Source organism: Bombus pyrosoma, linkage group LG12, assembly GCF_014825855.1.
Source record: "Bombus pyrosoma isolate SC7728 linkage group LG12, ASM1482585v1, whole genome shotgun sequence".
NCBI classification, from domain to species: domain Eukaryota; kingdom Metazoa; phylum Arthropoda; class Insecta; order Hymenoptera; family Apidae; genus Bombus; species Bombus pyrosoma.
Window position 1 is genome coordinate 8675163 of NC_057781.1, and position 26789 is coordinate 8701951.

The 26789-nt window shown below is 36.1% G+C and overlaps 1 protein-coding gene across 2 annotated transcripts in view; it reads left to right on the forward strand.

Annotated features, from left to right (window-relative positions):
* The first annotated feature begins 765 nt into the window (after window positions 1-765).
* Window positions 766-26789, forward strand: part of LOC122573688 (synaptic vesicle membrane protein VAT-1 homolog-like) — a 35347-nt gene continuing 9323 nt past the window's right edge. For both annotated transcript variants that reach the window (XR_006318796.1, XM_043740394.1), the window contains exons 1-3: window positions 766-1462; window positions 21836-21965; window positions 25996-26211. Coding sequence is in view for 1 of the 2 variants with exons in the window: in XM_043740394.1 (XP_043596329.1) it covers window positions 1158-1462; window positions 21836-21965; window positions 25996-26211 (651 nt within the window). In the remaining variant the exon portion in view is untranslated. The remainder of the gene's footprint in view (window positions 1463-21835; window positions 21966-25995; window positions 26212-26789) is intronic.

Genomic DNA, 26789 nt, shown 5'->3' on the forward strand with positions numbered 1-26789 from the left:
CACAGTTAATGCAAAACGAGAAAGTTCACTTAGAAGATAAAAACATTTATTCGATCTTATCGTCAAAGATCGTTTGTTTAATATGGTTCAATCTTGTCAACTTATTATCATCCATTTATCATTTATCACTGAGTGTTGACTGCCACGCGAATTATATATGTTTTGCCCTGTTGGTGTCACAATAAATTGAAATATACTGTACCATAAGATTTAATTTTTGAAAAATATTATGTTGTATTTGCGCTCATTCTTCTGTCAATGTTATTTGAGTCATTCACATTGTTGACAATTTGCTAGTCCAGAAAATTTATTTTATTTTAATGATTCCAAAAAATTTAGTAACATGGCTCACCGATGACTAGAATACGAATTTTTATACATTTATGGGAAACTTGAAGATGTAAAAATGCACAAAATGCATATAACGTATATAAAATATTCCATAAAACATGTATTATGACGTGCAACAAATCTCTATCTAAATATCATTTTTTTAGTTGTATTCATAAAAATTTGGATTTGCATAAGCATTCTTAGTTTATCGATAACCACCATGGCGGCTAACATGTTAAAAAGGATGCATGACAAGCATTGAATCGATCGATTCGAAAATCGTAGTCGAAGATGCGTGGGTTAATGCAAATTTACCCAGAGGAGGGGAACTACTTTTTAATCGCGAACACCAATGTTCCACGACTCGCGGCACCTGTCATACTATGCGCAATGTAGTTTAACGTAGCGGTGAACGGTGGGACGCGCAGCTATATTCTGATTGGTTGGTTGTAAGGGGCGCGCGGTTGCTAAGCAACGGCAACACCGCGCGCGTCACCGGCCGGCGTAGCCGGCACCAAACGTTCCCTGCCACTGTGGCGGAAAATTGCGCAGAACAACGTTGGCTCTCGTCGGGTGCAAACGTGCTAGCGGTCTTGATTAACGCGGTAGGGATACAGAGAGAGAAAGAGAGAGAGAGAGAGAGAGGACTCATTGAGGCATTTTCCTTCTTTCTTGCTCCTGTCTATTTTTTCATCAATTATTAATACAAAGGCAAAAGAACCCTTCGTGGTCGTTCTATTGAAAAAGAAGATACGCGCTTCTAGCGAGAAAAAGGAGCGATAGAGCTACGTTTTTGAGTAAAGCGAAAGAAAACTAGAGGAAAGATGGCAGAGGACAAGAACGAGACAAGCCCGAGCGCCGAGGGTGAAAAGCCACCTCAGGAAGCGACGCCGTCTAAGCAAGAGAAAGAAGAGCCAAAGGAAAGCAAAGAAGAAGAAAAGAAAGTCGAAGAGAATGGCGACGGTGATAATAAACCGAAGGAGAACGGCGAGGAGAAATCCACGCCAGAGCCGAAGGACATGCGGGCTATTGTACTGAATGGTTTCGGCGGATTGAAAAGTGTCAAGGCTTTGAGGAAGCCCGAGCCCACCCTCGCCGAGGGAGAAGTCCTCATTCGAGTTAAAGCATGGTAAGTTTTATTCTAATCTGTATGCACGTATTTTCGTATCATCTATATATAGTATTAGAATGTGGATTTCTATGAAAATTCATATTTTTAAGATTATCATTAAACAGGTAGAACGTTAATGGGAAATTGTTTTATTTATAAAGAGCACTATGCTTTAGATATTTTATATAGTTTTATATTATTTTATATATTTTTCATATTACGTACATTCTGTGCAAATTTGTGTCCTCAAATTTCCTATAAACGCATAAAAATCCACAGTTTATTTGCTACCAATTGATCGAATAGTTTAATAGTCAATTGGTCGAACAGTTTAATGATCCGTACAGTAGTGCTTCTCTAAGTGATCATAGTTGACACTATCTGGTCCATTATTGGATATATTGAGAATATATTTCTTGGAAATTCACCGGAAAGAACACTTGATATATCTGTCTATTCTACATACGTAATACAAAAGGGCCACTCCAAAATATCAGTTGCAAGAAATGGTAGACATAATGATGGTTGGCTAGCAAAGCAGAATCTTGGTTGGTTAATGTAGTACTACTATATAAAACATGCAATAAATTACGAATAACGCGTCAGTTAATACTAAAAGTTCTAATCTGACTAAAATTTCATAATTCATAATTGTTCATAGAAGTTCGGTAGATTTATAGCAGCAGATTTTTTGCATCGCTTCAATGATTTCTTATAAAGTATATAGCAAAGAGGTTTGATTTCTTCCTTGTATTTTTTTATGTACTTTTTATTTTTATTCCCTTGGTACAAGTTTACTTTAATTGTAGATAGTTCTGATGTGAAATCAATAGTTGTATTAACAATTTTTTCATTTTATCAATAAATTCGTGTGAATCAGATGAAAAGTAGAGGAAGTTAATTAAGATTAATGTGACGTTAACGGAATCAAGCGACATTTTGATAGCGTCTCTTATCCTGTTTGAATATAAAGCAGTTAAAGGCCGCTAAATATGGTTGGTCTTACTAACCAGAGACCCGTATTAACACGTATAGAATATCTTTCCTTTATTACCAGTGACTGATAATAATTGTTCGTTATCGAAAAATTGTCAAGTAAACCTAAAGTTTATAATTCATAATACGTATATTATGTAGAAACAACTCGCATTACGTTTCGGTAGTTTGTTATTCGTTTCAATCAAGGTGAATCGCCGGGAAGAAAACAAAATAGAAAATATAGTGTCGAGGTTCCGATCTCCTAGCGAACAGACCGTTACAATACCACTGCATCTTTGAAATTTAAGGCGTGGTATCTGCTCCCCGAGACGTTGGTAATTAGAATTTCATTGCTACGTTACGAAGCGGATGAGTAATTTTATAACGGATGCGAAGGAATTTTAATAAAAACATTTAATGGTTTCGCATGCGTACATGTTCCACTCATTTAGTTCAAAATTATGTCCCAAGTACTTGTACAAGTGTTTCTCGGTACAAGGTCAGTTTAATATACAATCAATTTCTAAACAAGATTTATTCCTTATTCCGATACTAGCTGAATTTTGTTTAATATTTTACACAATATATTATTTATAATTTATTATATGTAAATGAAAAATTAAATAATTGGTAAATTTTTTAATCAACATTCTTTCAAAATATAATTCACTTCTAAAATTATTTCTTTCTATTTTTCTATTGAAGATATGCTGTCTATGATTCTTCCTGTTTTAAAAGGAAGAATGTAAAGAATGCTTTTACAATTGAGTAATTGAAGAACATTTCCGGATTAAGACTAAAATTAATTCGAAAGAAATCCGATACAGTATAAAGAAATCACTAGTTTCTCAAAATTTGTCATATAGAAGAAGAATATCGATGCTACTTTTTCCAGAAAACAACGTACTTGCATCTAATGAACCGATGTATTGAAAGTTTTGCATCATAGAAAATGCACTGTGGTCGTGACGAAAAAATATTAATAACATTCGTCAGTCGTCAGAACACAATGCAGTCTGCAGGCTAAACAGGCAGTTACATTTATAGAATACTTATCCATGTGTTTAATGTCCGTGTATGCGTCCGCAATATGCGAAACGGAGTTTGATAAGCCGTTTAACTCTGCAACTTAGTTGAGTATTCGGGGGTATAGTTTTGTCTTGTCCATCTATCTTTACAATTCACATTGAGAAGTTCGATCGTGTTGCTATGTATATGTATGCACATGTGTAAATGCGCACACATTTTAGTATACATATACGTACATACGAAAATGAATCGAATAAAATTAAAATGTTATTATGTATATGGCTATGTATTACATCGGAAGTAGCCAGCCTTTGGAAAACCGCGTCTGATAGCTCTATGTACGATCCATTAATTCGGACGTGGGAAAAAGGATTATTAGATAGGTAACCATGCCATTAATGCATGTACTTAACTACGACATGCAAGGGATATTCGGGAATATTTAGTTCCTGCATTGCGTTTATACATTATGTGGTACATAGCATTGGTTTGTTCTAGAGAATTGATATACTAGAGAAATCATCAATTTTGAAATATTTACAAGAATAATTATTGTGAAAGTAAGTTATCTATTAAGATAATTATTCAATAAAATACTATTTAATAAGAACAATATTATAATTCGAAGCAGGATTGTTTTTAATTATTTTGTAATTATATAGATTTTATTAGAGATCTCCAAAATCTAGAGAATATTGATTTAACTGTAAAAGAAAACAGATTTTTCTTTCGCTAAATAGTTGAATAATCGATAATTTTCTGTTTCAAATTAATTCCCTGAAATATGTATCTTTCTTATCTGTGTCATTCCTCTAACCGATATTATTCACATAAGTGAATTACAATTGCAAAAATCCAAGATTTTGATCACTTTTAATACCCTGTTACTTTTTTTTTAATAAATTTCATTTTCTTCGTTACTTACATTTTTAACTCTTTTTTCATTCTCCGCGATCGTACTCGTGTCACCGTAGCGTTACAAATGGCGTGCGGATATTACGACTAATTTGCAAGCGATAAAGCAGCGCTATCTTCCGTACCTTACGACGTATGCTGTAAGGTATTTCAATATTTTTACGACTATGAAAAGACAAAAATGTTTCACATCGAAAATTCCCTGAAAATTCTTCATATTTTTATACCTTCCTTTCTTTTGTGTAATTATATAAAACACTGAGCTCGTTCGCGAAACTTCGTCTTTTAGAAAGCATTATATGTTCGTAAAATTCGCACGACCGCTTGCGCAGTACTCTGATCAATGATGGTGTTATGGAGATGCAAAAGATGTGTTCAATATATCGAATCCTACTTTCTTTGCTTTCTTTGATTTATTATTACATATCGTATTTTACGTAAAGCTCTATTCTTAGCCTATAAAGCCTATTTCTCGCAAAAGAGCTTATAATATTAACAGTCCACTCGAAACAAGTTTGCTTAAATAATTCAAACGTCGATGTTATTGCCACTTGTCGATATTCATAAGATTGCTGCTCTGTCAATAGGGAAATTCTGATAACATCCGATAACAATATATCTTCTTTGTTGAACAATTGTGTAATAAATACATTACAAAAGGGATTTTCTGAAAAATTTACTTTTCGTAATTTCGTCGTTCTTTTATTCGACATTATGTGTTTCTCCAATACAAAGTCGCATCCGCTTCTGCACCATGGTAACGGCGATAATGATATTGGGGCTGCTAACGCCTGAAACTCACTGTTCACTAAATAGCGAAGGTTAGGTATCCAGAATTCTTGACCATGAAAAAAACAGTCCTAAGTATATACGGCTCTTTTTCCTATTTGCAGATAGCTCTAGCTCGAGAAGCCTGGTTTTTTTTTCTCTTCTCGAAGTGACCATAGTATGTACATAATATGTAACAGAAAGAGAGAATAGTAGAGAAGGATAGCGAATATAGGGGGAGAATCGGATTCGCCAAAGGCGTGCGGACCTTTTCACGCGTGAGTCACGTTTCATAAAAGCGATTGGGATTGATGAGAAAATAGCCCCCATAGAAAGATATCACGCTGCCAATGCTTGCTCGAATGAATTTGTCTGCACAACTACAGACGTTCGTTACACGCTGCTGCTGGCACCCCTGCGTATGCGCGCGACGCGCCCAGAGAAGAGTGCCTCGCTTGAAATCGCTGGGAGAGAAATCCGGGCCACTCTAGGTAATTCGATTGTCTTTAGAAAATGTTTGTCAATGAGTATTATCGAAAGTACTCTTGATTATTTCTTAATGAGCAAATGGATACTCCTTTTGGAGGAACTATAACGAGAACTTATAATACCATATAATATAAATATATATGTAACAATAATTTCACTGTCTAAGGTAATAAATTAAAAATTGCTTTTGATTAGAGGTTAGAATAAAACGCAACGGAAACTGAACAAATTTTCGCTATGAAACAAATTTTCATTTATATGATGCTGACTATAAGGGGAATTGTTGTTCACATATGCAGCGATTTGGTAAAAGTTTTGTGTTTTAACGAGCGTTAGGAATTGTCTAGAATAATTGAGTGCACTAAAGTAATTTGAAAGGGGATGAAAATTGAAAGCGTTCCAAGCGTTGGTCATATCAGGTTGGCATGCCTGCGTAGAGAAACATCTCGTCTCTGACGCGTAGACATTAGTGATTGAGACTCCGGACAATTCAGCTCTCATTTGAAAATTTCCCATCTCCGCAAGCGCCAATGATCGTTAGCTGGCAACCAACGAGAGGAATTGAAATGCGTATTTGTTACAGCACAACGAGTATTTATTAGGAATAATACAAATAATATAAAAGTAAATGTAACGTAGAAAAAATTATTTACGGGCTAGATTATCAGTATTGGTGATTCATTCTCATTATCAACAGTCTATTCGTCAATAAATTTTAGAAACTATATGTAAATATAGTCATGAGTATTGTTATTATCTATATTTGAATGATGCTCTATTTATAATATTATAAATTATATTCTTTATAATTATCTGCTCTTTTATTTTTAGCAACAAAATTCTGAAAGCACATAGAAAACGATTTATGTTATATAAAGTTGCGATATTTAATTTTTAATAATATACATGAAATAATTTACGAGTGGTTCATTAGATGCGGGAAGGGTAAAAATTAGACAGGGTACCCTTCTCCAGAGAAAATGAACAGTTTCATTTTTTCTATTCTTTTTATTTCTTTCAATTACAAAAAACGAAGAATTTGATAAATTAAGGTTAGACACTTCAAAGAAAAATGTATAGAATCATGAAAGAGGACAATTTGGGAGAGATTCGAAGAAGTAGACTCAATAAATTTTACGACCGTTCTTTCTGTAAATTGTACACGTAAGATTGTCAACAGATAAAGGGGAACAAAACTATGAGAAATTATAGTGTGGGGATCACTTGCACATATGAGTCACCGCTATAAACTTGGGAAATGACTGATTGACAGTTCGTCGGATTTATACAAATTTCACGGTATTATGTAGAGTATACTCCTAATAACATATATAGCGCCATTTTAAGCCTAATAATTTTTCTATTTCATAATTTTTTTAATTTATAGCCAATTAAGATTACAGATTTCTTGCTTTTATTTTTCAAAAGTTCTACTACCCAAATAATTTCACCTAAAACTAGTCTAAAACATTCCTTAAGCTAGCGTTTCGAAGAATTTACAACGACATGAAAGAGACTTTTGTCGGTTGTTGTGTTGATCAGTTTTCTACGTTTTTTATTCCACTGCGCTTTCTAAGTACACCAAGTTTCTCTCCGTTGTAAATCGCGATAAAAACGAATTTTACCAATCGTGGGCCGGTATTGCGCTCGATTATGCTAGCGAAAGTTCTAGCGAATCAGTTGAATCAGCGATAAGATAAATTTTATTTACACGCGCGGATTTTTAATATTTCGATTCTTTCTCTCTTTTCTATATAGAACCTATATAAGGATTTGTTTTATCTTTTAAATTCTAAGTATTATAATCGGTATCTTAAATACTTCATATAGTTTTACGTATTACGTATAACTTGCACAATTCTGCATATTTAAATTTACTATAAACGCATAAACATTTGTAATCTACTTGCTACAATTCGACCTGAACGCATTTCCACGCCTACAATCGTTGCTTTCTCTCAAACTCCATCAAACATGCTCTCATAATCACAAAAAAGAAAAGCACGGGGGGTAGAGGGAGGGGAGCAAACTTACAAGCACATACATAAAGGAAATATCCTACTACGTTTGCATTATGCGCGGAAACACGAATAACAAATAACGTCGTAAATTTCATTAGAGCAGTACGCGAGGTATACAAACTGGTATCGTTCCGCATGAAACTTTTTCTCGCTTTCATCCGTGCTATTTTCCGGTTGAAAATGTTAACACGGTGATGAACCACGTTTCTGGAGGTGTATACTCTGCATGCGCAAAGCATCGTCGGACAGTGAATTAGTATAACATGATAATTCATCCGCGTGCTTTTCTAAGATGCAATTTTCCACGGTGTGACCGTGCGTGCGCATACCTACATTGCCTATCGTGTTCCGGCCCAAGTTGTGTGTCACAAGTGAAGCGTGTGATTCAGACAGCAATCTCTGTGATCCTCGGTTACACCGCGCATATGTTCATAACCGTTTCACACGATAAAATGGGGATGATATAGACGTTTTGTCGATACATATTTTAATATCGTTACCTCGTCTTCTATTTTGCGGATTTTCGATAAAGAAAATTCAATAAAAATGACAGTATATTGTTTCGAATCCGAAGAACGTTTTATCATATTCTTTGTGCCATCTTTGGCTTCCTGCGTTCAATTTCAATTACTTTAGTCGTTATATCATTATTAACAGTTTGTATAATATAACTTTGCTTGAAAGGCAAATGATAGGGATAACTTCCAATATTTCAACGTAACTCGGAAAATAGGAAATTTCTACGGCTTCGTCATCTAATTAATATTCACACGAAGCGTTGATCCTGACAAACCTTCGCGGAAGAAATCGATCCGTAGCTAGTGCGCCTGGTAAATCAGTTTGAAATTGCGCTTGCTCGCTCTCACGAGTGGATTACAATAAGCAGATTAGAGCGTGTAGTTTCCCCGTGTATAAACCTATTGTTTAAAGTTCGTTACGAGAGAACTCGTGAATCGCTGCTGGACTCGTTCCAGGGTAACCGATTCTCGAAATCGCGTTTTCTTTTTCAAAAAATATTCTCACCGTTATTCAGCCGATCTGTAGGAACAACATTCTAAAGACAATTGTTTCTAACGTCACGGGCCAGGAATTTCTTATTTTATTCGTAGAATAAAAGTTTTGTAATCAATGTTAAGTTAATTATGACAAGTTCTCTTGAAATCACAAATTGTTTTCTAATTCTACTCTTCGATTTTAGATTTCTTTTTCTACACGATATTGTATATATATAGTTTGCGTAATTAATATTATGGTTAATACATACATTTTAATAAAAGTAAATTTTCTTTCATAAAGTGTACCTACACGGAGACTTTTGTAGTAGTATGATAAATTACAATGACCTGAAATTGTGGGTCAGTGTACGCCTTTTACGCGAATAAGCAGCAGTATACCCAATATTTGTCGATCTAATATTTGAATACCAGTTGAGCAAACGCTACTCGACCTTCCTAATTCCGGGTCTGTGACAGCGTATTTCCTTTACCACAATTTCTCCTGTTGCTATCGCAAGTACTTGCTTGAAAAGTATTTTAGATTTATTGGAAAATTAATCCCCTTTCACTTTTATGCAATTGCGTTGTGTAACAATTAAGCATAATAAAAAGAAGAAGAATGAAATTAGGATTGTATGCGTTTAATGATAAAACTAAACATGTATAATTTTTGTTAATAGAGAAATGTTAGAATATTAGGTTGACTTAGTAAGATGAAGCCCTCAAATGTTTAAGTACAGAAAACTTGTATAACTTTTATGTATATATACATATTATGATATATGTATAAAATAGTGATAGAAAGTTATGCCAATGTGTACTCGCCTTAATACGTTTAAGTACTTATAGAAACACTTAATTTTACTGTTCAAACGAAACCTCGAAATTAGTCGCGGGCATAACTCACTTTATGTCTCACAATACACAAGACAAAACGTATATTAGATTACGCGATAGGAATATATGTATATTCGGTATTTGAACACTAACTTTACCAAGCAACCTTTCAACGTGCTTAATGAAAGGCGCCATTATATCTGACTAACCGGCTTTATCACATTAACGAGGTCTTAATATCGGGGCTATGGGAAACTGAACGGATACCATTCAACAGTCGATATACCGTAATCTCTTCTCCGTGCAAGCCTCATTTCCGTCGGGTTTTACTGACGATTTTTCTGCGCGAGACCCACACAAACACGTCCTATAGGTTAGGTTTAAAAATAACTCTGTCGAACATCTGTTCGTTACATTTCTTCCTTTGTAATAATAAAGTTGTTAATAATTTCAAGAATGTAATAAATAGGATCATAATCATAATATATAGGTTTCGAACACTTTATGATCTCTTAACCTCAAAATTTATTACCTTCTTTTATTAATCCTAATACCATATACTATAATAGCTACAATAGTTATTAGAAAAATTGACTTCTGTCAATATTATTACTATTATCAATATTTGAGTATAGCAGGTACTGAGCGTTGCAACTTTATCTTAAAGATTTGTTAACTCACAAAGATATATATTTTACGTAATGATAAAGGAGTTAAAGGTAGGATTTTAAACTGAAATAACTTTTATAGACAGTCACAATTTGAGGTGAATCACCTCAAACAAACGTATACCTGTGTGAGGCACGCACCAATGGATCCATGGGATGTTCGTATTGATCGAACCACACCCGTATTTTCTGCATCCCCTCCCACACACACACAAACGCACAAACACGTACAGACGCAATGCACACGGATTTCGGATGCATGCGCACAAAATTCATGGAACACCATGAACCCCCTACCCCTATTACAGCTGAACCCCACTCTTCAGACTGAACTTCGGGATTCAGCAAATGCTCTTTCAGTCGGATATAAATTATTTTCTACAATATTGATCTGTTCGTGTTTTTGAAAAATATTGTCGTCAAAAATCATTACTTGTTGTTAAAAATAAATAAAAAATTGTTCGTTACAATTTCATTTTAAGCTTCCGTCGAACAATAGGTTATGTCATTTCTACCTTTCCTATCTTTCGAATTCATATCTTTCTTCTTCTTTCTTAACTTGTAGGGGGATTTGTATTTCGCAGAACATGTAACTCTTTACTGTCTACTATAGATTATTACTGATCGGTAGTATACTGTGAAATAATGGTTCTTCTTAAAGGCTGTCAAACACAGTTGTTTTGAAAGTACGTCGGAAAATAGTTCGCAGTTGAACAGAAGCGACACTTCTGTTGACATTCCGTTATTGCCACTCATGAGTCAGAAAAACAATAACAGCTCGCGTTTAGAACCGCAGCTGTTCTTACCGTTTCAATTCTTCGTGTCTACATCTGGTCAATCATGTACCGGGTGTTCTAATAGATTATACCTATGAAATATTTATAAACGTTCCAATAATAGAAACATTTTTTAAATTTACTATTTTCATTATTCCCCATACAATTAACCTCAAAACAAATATTTTATATTAAATATAGTTAATAATAGTAAAAAAATTAGTAATTTATTTACGCTACTCTTGGTAGTTAACCTTCGAATAATCTTTAATGTTATGTAGGTGATAATAGTAAGAAAATTAATAATTCATTTCGGATATCTTTAAAATAAATATCTTTTAAACATTTAGCTGTCCTTATTTAATTATGGAAATGTTTAATGGTACTATTAATTTTTGACATTAACTCGTGCATTTCTCATGTTCAGGATCAGAGGAAAGTAAGTGTCCCGTGTAATTAGACGTGATGCAGCGTATTCACGGATGATTTACGCGGTGGCACATGATTTCCGCTTTTCCCTTTGTTCGTAATCTTCTATCGCTGGTGGACCATGTCCATTCGTTGTCTATTTAAGCTGGACACATATTGTTCGGATAGAATTTGTTAATCCACTCTCTTATTAAACGTCAGCACACATATATTTCCATTGAATAGATGTTCTTTATAATACGTGCTACCATATGTTAACATATTAGCATTAATGTAATATACAGCTGTTTATAATTAAACTTCCAAAGTATGTAGCATATTGTAGCTTTTAGCTCAAAAACAGGACGTTGAATTTTATCTTCTCTCTTTTTAACCATCATTATAAAGTGATTTTGTAACATTCAGAGGTTACCAGTCGCAGAAGAAATGATACATACGGTATACGACGAATTAACCGAACCCCTGGATCCGAACCCGGATCTTTCGTTTCCCGGTGGGCTACTCTAATCAATTGGCCTATTCAGGTCGTGACAAATTCTTTCTCCCTGTCTTTAGTATTCGAAAATGACTATCACCTACAATAGATCTAACTACGTAATTAACCCCATTCGAATTGCGAACTAGAAACTAAAGTAACCTAAAAAGGTAGATTACCTAATCTAGAAGCAAAAAGTATTCAAGAACAAACGTTACGTCCGAAGACTGTAAAGCGAAACGGAAGTGGCTTATCGAATTACTATGTTGGAATTCTTTTGTTTGCCTGACGACTACTCTAATCAATATTCTCGTCGAAAGATGGCCACCACTTGCGGATCAGTGCTAACAATAATCCTGTATCAAATTCGTAGAAGTACTTAACAGCAACGGGAATAGCGGAAATAGAAAAGGAAACAGTAGGGAGTAAAAATTTTGTTCCCCAGTTTCCTGTGTCCTTTGAAAGCAAAGACACACATTTGGTGTTAGGATGAAGGATCTATTTTCAGTCCTGTACCCAAGCTGTGCCTGAGAGCAAATTAACCTTCCCCTCTTCTGGTCTGGCATAGTATGTATACGCTACTAGTGATATACCACGTTGTATAGTCGAATACAAATGCAGTAAGGCATGCAGAGGGGAGACGACGAACCACGTGAGGGTTTCAATTGTGGACAGGATTGATCTATTTGAAGGAATCGATGGTTAGGCAGGAACTTGTGGGAATGAGGATTGATGGGTGTCCCTCTGATAGCCAGAGTAGTGCTCATGGAAATTGACATTAAGGGCATGAAGGACAAACCATGTTTTTAGAAATGGCGCTTTAAATATATGCTACTAGGTTTTAATTTATTATGTCAGCGCTTACGGAAGTATTCGAACACTTATGGAACTAAATCTATATAAATTTAATAATCTAATAAATTCTTATGAATCTAATATACTGGATAATTGACTATTTAAATAATTTTGGGATCGTATGCTTCTTCTATAAATGCATATCTCATAACTTTGTCTTCGTACATTTTGTTTTGTTTCGAACTTTACCGATTTAATCTTAGTAGTCACATTTTATTGAAATTTCAAAAAAGTTTCTGTAATACATGTAATATATTCGTAAATATTTTCTATATGTATTGACTTTCACGACTCAAATTGCATATGTGTATTGTATCATACAAGAAAGTGTGACTGACAATTGTGATAGTTTTCTAAAGTTTTCTCGTAAAGGTCAATTTGTTATCCGTTCATTTTATCTTGGTTTCAATTAATTCCCTTCAGAAATGTGGCACGTGTTATCGCGGGCTTCAACATTCATCGAGGTCAATGCCTGGTGCATAGAAAAAGCTAGGGAAACCACCCTTTACGAAGCGATTCGTCTTGATCGTGACTCCCGTACATATGGTGGTTGCAACGAAGACGATAAAAAATAACAAAGAGCTTCTGTATCAGTATTCTCGCCCAGTTTGAAAACAATTGATAACTCCATGATGACGACGGGGTCATCTATCGTGCAAAATAATTATTGCTTGCTGATATGTTTTCCATGCTGTTTCTGTGCCTCGTGTTTTTCCATTCTTTCAACGCGCGATGGTGACCTACAAGAAATCATGACATCTCGTGGGTCGTCAAATTTCAAAAATTTCTTTTCCACTACGCTTATAACTGTTAAAATATTCTCTAACTAATATCATTGAAATGTCGATAGAACATTGAATTATAGATTGTTTCGTGCATATTAATTCCAATGTTAAATTACTATTTTTGTATATACGTATGCTAGAAGAATTATGTAGAATAAAATTCGTTCATCGTTTGCTGTAGAGAAGCCGTAGATTATAGTTCATGATCGTTTCCTCGCAATTTAATCGGTTGATATATACAAACGTTGAGGATAGTTCTTCGATCTGCGCTCAACACAACACGAAAACAAAGAGTTCCGATTGGAGAGTGACTCGTAAACAAATCGTTGGACGCCTCATACGTCATGGAGACGTCTGATATATGCTTCGTTTGACCGAAGATTGCCGCAGCCTGTTCCGCGACTAGGTGCGTGTATTCCACTCCTGAAACACGAGTCGTATTTTGACCCTTTGTACGAATAATTATACTACCTACAACGACGCCGCGTAAACTCTACTATGCCTAGCGCGCGTCACGTGACCAGCAATATCTTATTCCAGATCTTATTAAAAAGTTGAAATTTACTTCTATTTTGCATAGAAAGTGACGGTTAAAATATTTTTTTTTATATGATCAATGTAGCAGAACGTTTTCAGTTATAGTTTATAGTTCGTTGCTGATGACGAGTATAGAGTAGACTGGAAATAATCATCGCTATATTTCTTATAAACGCTTAAGGAAGCTGTATGGAAGTCTTAGCAGCGATAATTGGGGGTAATGCGTTCCTACTTAGAAGCATATTAATTGTCATGGGTTAACGTCATACTGACCATAAGTCCCACGGTGATGACTTAAGAACAAGAAAACGTCGGTCATTTCTAATTTAATGAGAAGTATTAAAAAGAATTTCTGAAATTCTATAATGGAACTTACATTGGATCCAATAAAAGTTATCAATGGGCATTGGTAATGAAGGTCATCTCCGATGTAATTAGTAATTTGTTTCAATTATTCATCACATCAATGTTTCAGAAAATCGGAAAAATTGGGTAATGTTTTGAAGTATAAAGTCATTAATAGCATTGCATCGATGTTGGATTGGGCATTTATTTATAGCAGATGCAAACGTGTGACGAGATAAACGGCTCACATCTCTCCGTGCGGGAAGATAAATGACGTTCGTTGGAAAGAAATTAGACGAAGAGGATATGTCGAATCGATTCGAACATGGTGTTTTAATTCCCACCCGGTGCCACGATGTTGACTGCTCCTGTGAAAGCCAACGCACATCATATTTTTCTGTAACACTCGCCCGACCACCGCTGGGTCTTTTTTAGACTCACATCTTGTAATTCTAATATTTATTATCATTTATGCAATTACGCTTACGTTAAGCTATTGATGGACTTTCGTTTTCTATTTCTCTGTAATCTCCATTGATTGCTAGCTTTAATGACAAATCTTTGCATTCTTGGATCAATATTCATATTAAGGAATTCAGTAAGAAAGAAAGTCTCTTCAAAAATTTCGTCTTGACACTTGTATCGGACACTTAATCGGATTTCGACTGCATACACATGTATACGTATTTACATAAATTAATTTGTCTTATCTGCTAATCCGGATCTTATCTCGAAATTGTCAATGGAATGTGATTACTCACAAAATATTTAAGGAAACCAGGAATCTTAAAATCTCGTAACAAATCAATTCCTGAGTCTAAAGTTTAAAAGGATTCATTGCTTGCCGTACGAGTATTAACCTAACCAAACCTAACCAAAACCTGTACGCAGAAATTGCGGTACGAACATGAACATCGTCAGACAGCCGGACTGCACTTTCGCTGCGTGTTGAATCAACTCCACTTCGATATATATATATGTGTGTGTGTGTGTGTGTATATATATCAAGTCACGCGAGATTCGTGCATGCGATTTTGCTTGGAGGTTATGGTTTCGCAGGCGCCTTGATGTCTTCCCTGTCGATCGATTGAACGACCGACGACCACGCTCCTGCTGCAGGTAAACCTATCCGACTGCCATCTATCACGTAACGATACGTAATAGCAATTGAAATGACTGGGCGATACTGGTTCGCATAAACGATATCCAGTCATTTCTTTTTTCTTCTATGTATTTTTTTATATAGGTTCATCCATGTTCATGCGATCTCTTGTTAATACACGGGCCTTGTCACTACGTATATAAATCTCTTACGGTCTTCGTCGTACTTACTCTCTTTTATATTTTCGCTTCTCTTTTATACTTGTCCCTTCACGCACACTTACGCGTGCTTCCTCCCGGTTCAGTGCGTTCTCTCACGGTCTGGTTTGTAGAGCGATCGCGGCGTTCAGAGGATTCGATGGTCGAAAGTCGAGTTGAACTACAGTTCGAAGAACAAAGGTTTAATAACATCAATGATAAATGATATTGATTTAATTAATCAATGGCAATCTATAAATTTTTATTTTGTAAAACTATTTTTACTATATACTTAATAATACGATGGTTAGTATTATCAGTTTTCTCAAGTGCTCGAACAGCTATATACTTGTTCTCTTTTCAACTTTCTCTCAGTTTCTGCCCTCTCTATTTTCTTCAACTTCTTTGTTTTATGTTTTTACTTCATCGCTCCCTTTTCGCTCGTCCTCCTCGCACTCTCCATCCCTTTCGCTTTCTGTTCCCCTTCGTCCTATAGTCTCCCTTTCTCTGGGTCCTCCAACTGTCTTCTTTTATTCGCGCACATGGTGTGCGTGACCCTGGGGTGCGTTGTTGCATGTCGTCGTCCACGATGGTCGCCGTTCTTCCTCCCGTACAATTGGTCGGTGCCAAGAATGGAGAAAATTATTCCCCTCAATTCCATGCAATTTAGAGGAATTAAGCGATCGCGAATCGTGCCTCACGTAGTAGTCCCGTAACTCCTGGAACCTTTCCCTTTCGCCCTTTGCTGGGAACTTGTTTCATGCTCGATTTTAATATCAGAACGGAACAAATCCGTTTTTGATTATTACCTGTGATTTATTATTAACTGTGTAACATTCATGTAAATGACACAATGATTGATAATCGAAGCTTTATAAACGGTCATAACGAGAATTTGAAAATTATGATACATGATTCTATCGTAATATATGATAGACCATTCTGATAATATATATGATATAATGTATATGTTATGTTATTCTATCATTCGTTATGATTTAATGTAAACTAAAATAAATGATTATATATAGGCATCACGAACTAGGTTCTGATATAGAGGCTTGTTTCTATCGATTATAAGAATCTTAAAAGCATTCTGAAAGAATTAACATACTAGTTCACTGATCACGAGTTTCTTGAACTGAATCATGCAACAACTAAAATGCAGGGTACTCTCGTATCTTATCATCCAGTCAACTATATTTGGTATTTTGATATTACCGTTCGATTTAGCGCTGAATTCCATCTTCGGTTGAATTCCGGTATGCGATTCGTGTTACGCTCCAGAAATTGTCTGGCAATTATACAAAAAGCGAAGGAAAATAACTGTTCCTCGTTATGAAACGCAGGGAGGAAATCGTTGGATTGCAAAATTTTATAACTCCTGCAAAATTGTCTACACCTGTACAGCTTTCTAGCGTAATTAATACTTCCGCGCTGAAACAAATGAATATTTGTCAAAACGTAGAAACACGTTACGTGCGCACATGTGTAAACGATAAAACGCATTGTTCGAATTAATTTTGAATTATGATGATTATAATTTGCGGAATATACAGCGACTTACGCAAATATTTGAACATACACGGGGGCCTTTTGTCAATATATTATGTGTATTGTACGGAATATTTTGAAATTTCATTAGTACCATAATAAGACTCAATTATTATGATTATATCGGTAAAGCTTCCTGGAATTGTTTATTACATATATTCAAGACAACTTCATACAACAATTCATACTTTATATTAATATTTTTTATCAAGTTCATGTTTGCTGTGTATGTCTTGTAATTTTTATGTACATTTTCGGATTGGTTCCAAATTTTACCAATATAATCATGATAATGTCTCGTTACAACGTTTAATAAAATCTTAATATGGATTGTATAGCTCTGATAATATACATATACATGATAGCTTTCTACGATAAGCTCCCTATATCGAATACCTTCGTGAGTCAATGTATCAAATCAGCATATTTCAAATCTGAATCGTCGAACGATTGAAAACAACAAGCGATAAATCATATAGAATGTAATGGCCGATTAAGCGTCTTTCAGTGAATGAAAATGTTTTGTGTCACGCGATCGGCTTTGAATCACGTACAATTTGTCCGGTTGTCGGTGATAATGACGCATTAAGCAGCATTTTCATTGTACAGAATCAAAAACTATATAATTAGATGTACCTATATATATTCAAAAAGATAATTAGAAGATCACGCATCATAGTCGTCGTATATACGTCTTTTCTTAATAATTGACTACAACTAAATCTTCCTTTTGTTCGCTTAATTAGAATAAAATTGTTCATAGTAGCGATTCTCCTATTGCTTCAAACAGTGCAGTTTCGTACTATCCTTTTTTCGTACCATTTCCTTTGTTCCTTCCTTTTAACTTTGTAATATTGACGGGTCAAGTTACACGGAGAAATAAGAGGGAAGATTTTGTTCGTTCAAGCGCGTATATTCGTTTCTTTGCGACGAGACGTTAGTGGATCCGCCATGTTTGTTCTACACGATAGGATATTTACCCATGATGTCTTTCTGTGTATATGTTCGCTGAAGGATTAACTTGTATCGTTCTGTTTACATAGAAGTATCCACATTGGTTAACGGAAACGGTGCTGCCACTTGTGACGTGGATGTACCCTTTTATTTCCAATATTCCTTCGTATCGGATGAGAATCGAAGCATGAAATATGAAATTTATGACTTTTTTTTATCGGTTACAGTTCGTTCAATTCATAAATTGAGAAAATGAAGTTGGTCTGGTGAAATCCATTAAATCCGCAACAAAGTGAAACGTAACTCGATGCTATTTCCTTGCTGTCGATAACTTCAGCGGGTGAAATTATTGCGTTTCGTGATTCGTTGCGATCAGGCCGCTTTCATCTTGAATGCTGCTTTCATCATAGACGTGAGGCTTTTATCAAATGGCATGGAAATAACGTGTATCGATAGAATGAATTCTTCCAAGCAGAAAGAATGTTTTGTTATTGAAGAAACTTCCAAGAATTTAATTGAAATGTCCGATGACTGATCGTGTCAGAATTAGTCGTGAATCTAATAGAATATAAAATGTACTTTTACTTTTTTGCGCAGAACATAAGGCAAACTGACATAATTTCGACGTAGTCGAGACAAACAAAGAAAAGTTTTAGTGGCCATTTTTTTTATACATAATCGTATATATAATTACGTATAGAATTGTAGTACGAGATCTGCTTGTATGTTGCGCTTGATAATTCGACCAACAGATTCGTGACTCACTGTAAATTGCAGCAACATAATACATACATACTATATATATAATATATGACATATGATATTTTAAGGACATGTATTACATTATACTACTCATAATCAACGACCTGTGCGATTCGTTAGTGTCGAGAGTATAATTTGGAGATTAATTATTTGATTTTAATTATTACATTTAACTGAAATAATGGAAAATTACTGACTACCAGTTACTAAACTATTGTTACTTTTAGTTCGTTCGATTCTGAATAATTATCTTATAAAAGTAAATTTTTACACACAATTTTTTAGCAAAATAACATTGAACGATATGATTATTCGACAGAAATTTCCTGGCCTGTTGTTTTAAATATTTTTTATTGAGATAACAACGACAATTTTCTCGTCTATTATCGCTCTTGCGTGATATTTCTCGATTCAAGCACAATGATTCATCGCGCTGGTCATTCCCAGGAAATTATGTGACACACACAGGTCATCGATAAAGCCTTATCATACATCTCGCAATCAGAGAACTCGCTGAAAATTCGTTTCCAGAGCAGTGACGTACTAGAAAATAGAGAATAGATGATGAGAAAATGGTAGCGGAGGATTCGATGTTCCCGCGCAATTTGATTCGATTTCTCTACTATAATTACCTACTTTGGAATTACGTATTTTCGATATTGACCTAACATCACACTAACATAAAACTTTATAATTCTTTTTTCTCGGTCAATTTATATTTTGGAATTTTTTAACATAATGCTTTCGACAGGGAATTTCGATGATTTTCTCAATATCTTTTTCGCCGCATTAGATTAGTATTAACTCTAACAATAAGTAACAGCCGAGGCTATGAAAGGCGAGCCATGCGCAAGTGTACTGTTCGCATGCTTAAAATTCCTGTATCCCTGAGTGTATTTGTAGAGAACTGAGTAATCCCCCGCTGATAGGAGGGACAATTGCATTATCCCATTTCCGTTCCAGACAACTGTACAGCAGACCTCTGCCACTTCCCATCACTTCCCTTTCTGTATGAACATTCTCCAATCTCTTTCTCCGTGTTACTAAGTGCCATTTCTAATTTTGGCTTTTTCCGAGGCCAAGGACAGCTACGTCTGCGAGGTCAGTCTACCTGGAGATAGTACCAGCTATATCAAATATTAACCTAAGCTAAGGAGAAATATTCCTTTTTTCGCTCACTCCTAAGTCTTTTGAACTATATTTTAACACGAAATTAATGTATATAATAGGAAATATTATCGGAGATCTTGACAAAGAGAAATCAAAAGAATCTTTCGCTCTTATTAAAATGTACATGGCCGCAGTTTCGTAACAAACGAGAGACATTCATATTCGAATCCAGTCACGCCAACCGAGTCGATACCAATTCTTTTGCCGCGTACGCTCGTAAAGGATAAAAATAGAGACTGTTCGGAGGGAGAGAGAATTTTTCCAGTTCCGGAGTTCCGGGGAATGATAGTCTCGAGTACGAATCCCGAGGAGGCGACAGAGCCGCACGTGAATGCACGCGCGTGAGGTGAAATACTACGCCGCCTCTGTCTCTGTGTGAGTGTTGCGCGTCATTAAGCCGCGATCGCATGAACGTTCGAAACAGAAATTATTAGAAACAAACGTCATTCTCGACGGATATTGTTACGGGGAGAGTTAACGAGGAAGAAGTCTCGGCGAAGACTCTGTTGAAAGAATCATAAAAGACGAGGAAAAATGTAAAGATCATCTCAAACGATCCGTAGAGAAGTTTCACCATTTGCTTAATACGATTCAACACGAAGTTAGAATAAGTAATAAAGTTAACGTAAAAAAAAAAGGTAAAGGTAATGTAAAAAAAGAAATAATAAATGCCAGCCGTGTACGAATACTTTTTGTAGCCACTGTACACGCAGAATAAAGAATAACGTGACTAATATGAACGCGGCTTAAGGGATTTTAAAAGGGGCTGAAATAGAACATTTCAGATGCGTGTGCAGTCCCACGCGACTCGTGCCTCCGTTTCGCCTCGTATAAATACACGTGTGCGGTTACCTTCGAGCTTCTGTTTAACCCTACGTGGCGACTGACAGACGGGGAGGGTAAGTCGAGGCGCCACGACGCCTAGACCGACGCCTGGCGTCGCACGCAACGCACAACCGGTGTCTCTCTCGTGGCGACCACGTCGGGGACCGTGAAACAACGCCGGTACATGCTTTATCAGTGCTTCCTATAGTACTGACGCCGCTCGTTCAGGTTGCTTCCTGGAAAAGCGGCGCGAATACTGCCCACGAATATTTTATCTGCATCGATTGCCGCCTTTCCGACGTTATTACGTGAGAAGCGGACAGGCACGCGTGTCCGCAGTACCCGTTACTGCATAATGCGATAAGCTTTGCTAAGTGGTACAGTACTTTTAATTTTTTGTCCCGATGCTATCACAGAATATAACGGCAATGCAGGGCAATTGCAGAGAATTTTAGTGACGATGCAGGACTATCGTCTCTTCTTCAGGCGTAATCGTTCGGAATATCAAGGATAAATTTACTATGGTATATAACTATATCTACTAAATATACTTGTCGCAATAAGACAATGATACCTTTGTGGAGTTGTACTAAAAATAGATTTACGAAATTAGTCCTCGTATCTTTTCTTTTTTTCCGACTATAGCGTCGGTTTGTCGGAAAGTATTAAAAACTTGTACCTACGTCATACGGTTAATCCATATCATCGATCGTACTCGCGGCTCGTGTTTGCAGAATTGGTCGTTTTACGGAATCGCAAAAAAAAAAATGTACACTGCCAACCATAAATATTAGGACATTTAGACTTAGGTAGTTTGTTAATGCATTGAATTGTTTTCAACATTGTACATGTATTAATGCGTACATAGAGTGTTTACCTTAACAGCAGGTTTTTTTTTATAAAATGTATTTGTATGTATTTTCAGCGGATTGAATTTCCAAGATCTGATGGCCAGACAGGGCGCTATCGATTCCCCACCAAAAACTCCTTTCATTATGGGATCCGAGTGCGCAGGTGACATCGAGCAAGTTGGCGAGGGCGTGGAGAACTTTAAAGTAAGTGAACCAAGGAACATCCCAGCCAGAAAACTTTACATCCAGCTTTGTCGGTTGTTTTATCGGCAAAGAGTCCTTAAAAAGCAGTTATCTTTAACTTATTCTCAACTCTCAACGCTCTATTCAAATTCTGCGAACCATCAAATTCAAATCTTCAACGAAGTATCATCACCTTTGCTTGTCAATGTCAAACGAGGAATTTCAAACGATTCATCGTACACTTGGTGAAATAATTTCTAAAAATCTTCACGAAGAATTTTATCTTATTTTATTTATTTATTTTTCCATAATCTTCCCCTTCGAATTAGCGCGGACCTCTAATTACATTTTTGTTGATTTATGCTCATGGTGTACTTACAACCACCAACCTTGGAACATCTTTCATGCTTCGAACAAAAGTTCTTTAATAGGTAAATGTTTGTCAGCGATTTAATGCTAACCTTACCTTAAAAATACACATTCGTTGTTATTGTTTTTGCTCGTCTAACTTTATGTAAATTCTTATATTATCTGATTAATCGATTTCTCAATTTTTGTTAATATCAGGATTTACATAAAGTTAGACGAACGATAGAAATAACAATGAATGTACAATTTTAAGTTAAATGTACAAACCGTTCATGTGACCCAGGTCTGGTAAGGTTGGTGTTAAAACGATATAATTTATCTGTGTGTAGCTCTTTTATTCGTGGCATAGCACCGTATAATCTACATCAACAATCCCCTAAAATATGTATGAAAGGGTGGCTCAAGAATCGCTTGATATGATAATAAATGCAAATTTGTGTTAAGGGAAAAAAAGAGGCGTGTACTTTCGTTCTTTTTACGTGCAACGTAATATACTCTAGTCTCGATAGTTATTCCTTTGAGCTGGCTCGATTCCTATCGATTTTTCCATGGTTGCCTCCGGACAGAAACGACGTCTAATATTTCCCAGCGACATCGACCCAACGCAACGTTGTGTCATGGAAAATATTGTGTCCACTAAGGAAAAAGCGACGCCACGCTTAGGAACGTTATTATACTGTCGAATCATCTTTCTTCCATGGTGGTTTTTTCCCGGACGCCACGTGGTTACCCGTGAAATATCAACCGTTTCAGTTTTTGATTGTCGTATTTAACGAGATGGAGAGAAATTTCTTCCGATAAAAATAACTAGGAGTAGATCGTGGTGACTCGATTGATAAACTGCGGCTGTTGATGCACTTCTGAGAAATTTAAGATTCTAGAAATCTATGTACAGCGTGCAACAGTATATACGATATTTAAAGTACTTGAACGCTCGTTATATTTAGCAGCCGAAATAAATTTCTATCGATATTCCATTTCTGTGATTACGTTCGTAGAGATGTAGAGCAGCATAAACATTTATGATCTATCGATTAAGATACAGACGAAGGATTTAGAATTGTAATGCAATAAATTAGCTCACTGATATTTTTCATGAAACGATATTCTGCGTTTATCGTTACGCAGGAATCGTTACACTCCTTTAAATTGTAGAAACGTACTCCGACAGAGAATAGAATTGTAGTTTAATTGACTGTGAGTTCAGAGGGTGATACTTTGACGAGTTGAAATACGCGACCCCAAACTCCAGATTTGAGAAGCCAGATTCTCAAAAGCTTCACTGAAACCAATATGATTTTCAACCGTTCGATTATCATTCGGAACGTAAGAGAATGTATGTACGTATTTATTCCTGTTTTACTCGCTTTATGATAGATACACGCAATCAAAGTTACAGTCAGACATAATTTATATTTTCGTTCTCGTAAGCAAACAGAATTCTTTCTACGAGTTCAACCATCGTTTCTTTCAAGTCGGTAAAAAAACTGAGGAAAAAAAAGCCGTCAAAGGAAAAAGGTTTCTCAACGAAAAACGCGTCCGGTCCTCATTATGAAGCAAGAAAAAGCGATGGTTTTACTGTCAGACAGAAAACGTCCCGCGGCAAAGCGGTAGCCCGCCCGAAGGAAAATTCGTTCTCGAAATAGTCGTTCCGCGTTCAGTCCATCGCGTCGTCCTTGAATTTTTCACCCACTAATCTTTCCGCAAGGGTGGAGTCCCACGGTACTCTTCGAGCTGGGTACTGTGGTAGACGCCACAGGAAAACGTTTCTTTCTCCATACTCTATTCTTCCTCCTTTCTCTCTGTCTCTCGCATCTTGGGGTGGTCTATTTTCGCGACTCGCGAAACTGCTCGAGGTCACGAGGGGGAGAACCGAGGAGAAGATGCCAGGTTTAAGGCTTTAGGGTCAAATATCCGAGCAGCGCGTGTAAACGACCGGCCAGCCTGTACAGCGTATACAGGATGTTTCAGAAATATTACCTTGTAATATGAATAATATAAATAACGCGTAATACGAGTCAAACTGATCACTTCTCCGCTTCTTTATACATTTCCGATTTCGTTGTTTGGATACGTGACTAGAATCGAATTTCTACCTTTTGAAACCGGCAGGATTTTCGAGAAATAAATTACACGCGTAAAGTTGTTTATTATCGAGAAACGAATAAATAAAGCAATTAACGCCAATAAAATTTCGTTAGTTAGCGCTTTTCTAATGTTCTAATTTTGAAATTGACTTTGCAAAATATTTTACGTAATAAATTACAGTATATGTATAGAAATTTCGTATGGTAAATGTTTGGATATTTTCATGAGCCATCGTTATGCGTAACCAGCATACGCACGTATAATTTCGAAACAAACAAGGAGTATTTATATCTCGAAGAGGAAGATTTTCCAGAGACTAATGTTTATGTAACATTTTCCCTTCCTTAGGAAGAGTAGAATACAGTACCGAAGTTTGGCCACCTATTTTTGAAACATCCTGTATAGAGAGTATATACGTGAAAGTGGGAAGCTTTTCGAGATGGAATATTCGAGCACGCAGCGCCCTCTAACCCAGACCTTTCCTTCCCCTCTGGCTCGCTTCCTCGAGTTCTTGGCATTGTTGGGTTTATATGTGGCGATCTTCCCTCTCTCTGTTTTATTCATTTACTCGCTTCTTTATGGGATAATCTGCCTTGCCGCAGGGGTTCTCATTTGAAGATGGTTAATCGCTGTTTGAAGGAATTATCGGGATGCGTTATATCACGCTGTTGCTGCAACGATGGCAAGCGTTATCCCCTCTGGACAGATATTTGAAGATCGATGAAGAAGCGATGCGAGGATAATAATTTGTAATACTTCTTTGATCGTGATAGGTTCGTAAAGAGATTTGGAAAATTTGAAAAATATGCTTTGGGGTGCGGATACGACGGAGGGTGTAAATAGAGGGAGTTGGAAGTCGATACCTTTTAAATCGGGGATACAAAGTGGATCCCTATTTCGTTCTGCTGAGGAAGAGAGATAAAGCACAATTTTTCGAATCTGAAATTTTTATCAGTCGAATGGAATTGGTTTTCAAATTTAATTGCCGAATTGTTACATAACCTATATGTGTTATGTGCCCTGGGCTTCATACCAATCATTATAAGAACGTTGCATCATTGAAAATCGCGTGAAAGTATCTATAGTATCTATAACCTTCGTTCGTTTTATACGCGTTAATGTATAACTTAATACAATGTATAACCTAACCTGAACCTAACTCTAACTTCAAATTTGTCACAAATCATAGTCACAAACGAGAAATTTTTAAAACATTATGAGATTACACCGAACAGTCGTCAGAAGCATATGTATTAAACATACGTATCAAGCCTGCTGTGTCCTTTGCGTTATTTATAACGGAATTGTATTTTTATATCGTTGGGGAATTTCATAGATTTTTGGAAAATATAAGAGAATCGTTATTGATACATGTTTAATTTCTTCTGTCAATGCTACAATTTCAAAAAAACATTGAAAGTCTTTCTCCAGATTGAAAGCAAAGCGAGAGTGAGACGTAGATATTCAAGGACTGCGGCAGGGTCAATAAAATCGATTTATAAAAGTGTACGAAGACAGTACCAATTTTAAAGATGAAAAAAGAGAGATGGTAATAAAGTTAATGTACAGGAAACATTTGACTACTTATTTTCAGGTGGGCGATCGAGTGGTCGCACTTCCTGATCACAAGGCGTGGGCAGAGCTCGTCTCCGTGCCGGCCACCTCCGTTTTCGCGCTACCAGCCGGGATGAGTTACCTCGATGCAGCGGCAATCACGATGAACTACACTGTTGCTTACATACTGCTGTTCGAACTGGCCAATTTGACGCCTGGAAAGAGTCTCGTGCTTCACAGCGCCGGCGGTGGTGTGGTAAGTCATCTCTTCTCTTTGATGTAGCGATAAAAAGCGCCACAATTATTTAACGTGAAAAATATTCCAAGAGACAACCGCACTGTGCGTCAAAGACGGAGACGACAGAAGAAAATGATAAAGAAACATTGTAAAATCTTGCTCTGGAGAATTGAAGATGATCGAATTAATTGTTAGGCTGTTAAAACGTTTTATGCAACCGTTAAGTGATCGTTTGCTACTCGTTAATCATATAGATTGGTATAGTTGATACGCAATTATATGTTGCGAGGTTTACTTGTTTATTTGTACTTAGGTTCCGTTACGTAAAAAGATCGAAGAGAATTATTCACATTTTCTTTCATTGTTAACGAACTATATTTGGTTAAACGTTTCAAAATCTCCTAGTTATCAAAGATCTACAATGTTTTTTGAAAGAGAGAGAAAAGAGGGAAAATGTCCTAACGCGTTAGTAAGAATAGCATATGTTTCACCTTTTTTCCTATCTTCTTTCGATAACATGATCTTAATTACGAATTAAACTTAGCTAGAATTTTAAGCAATTAAAAATATCCCTAGACTAGTTACCAAAACCTTGC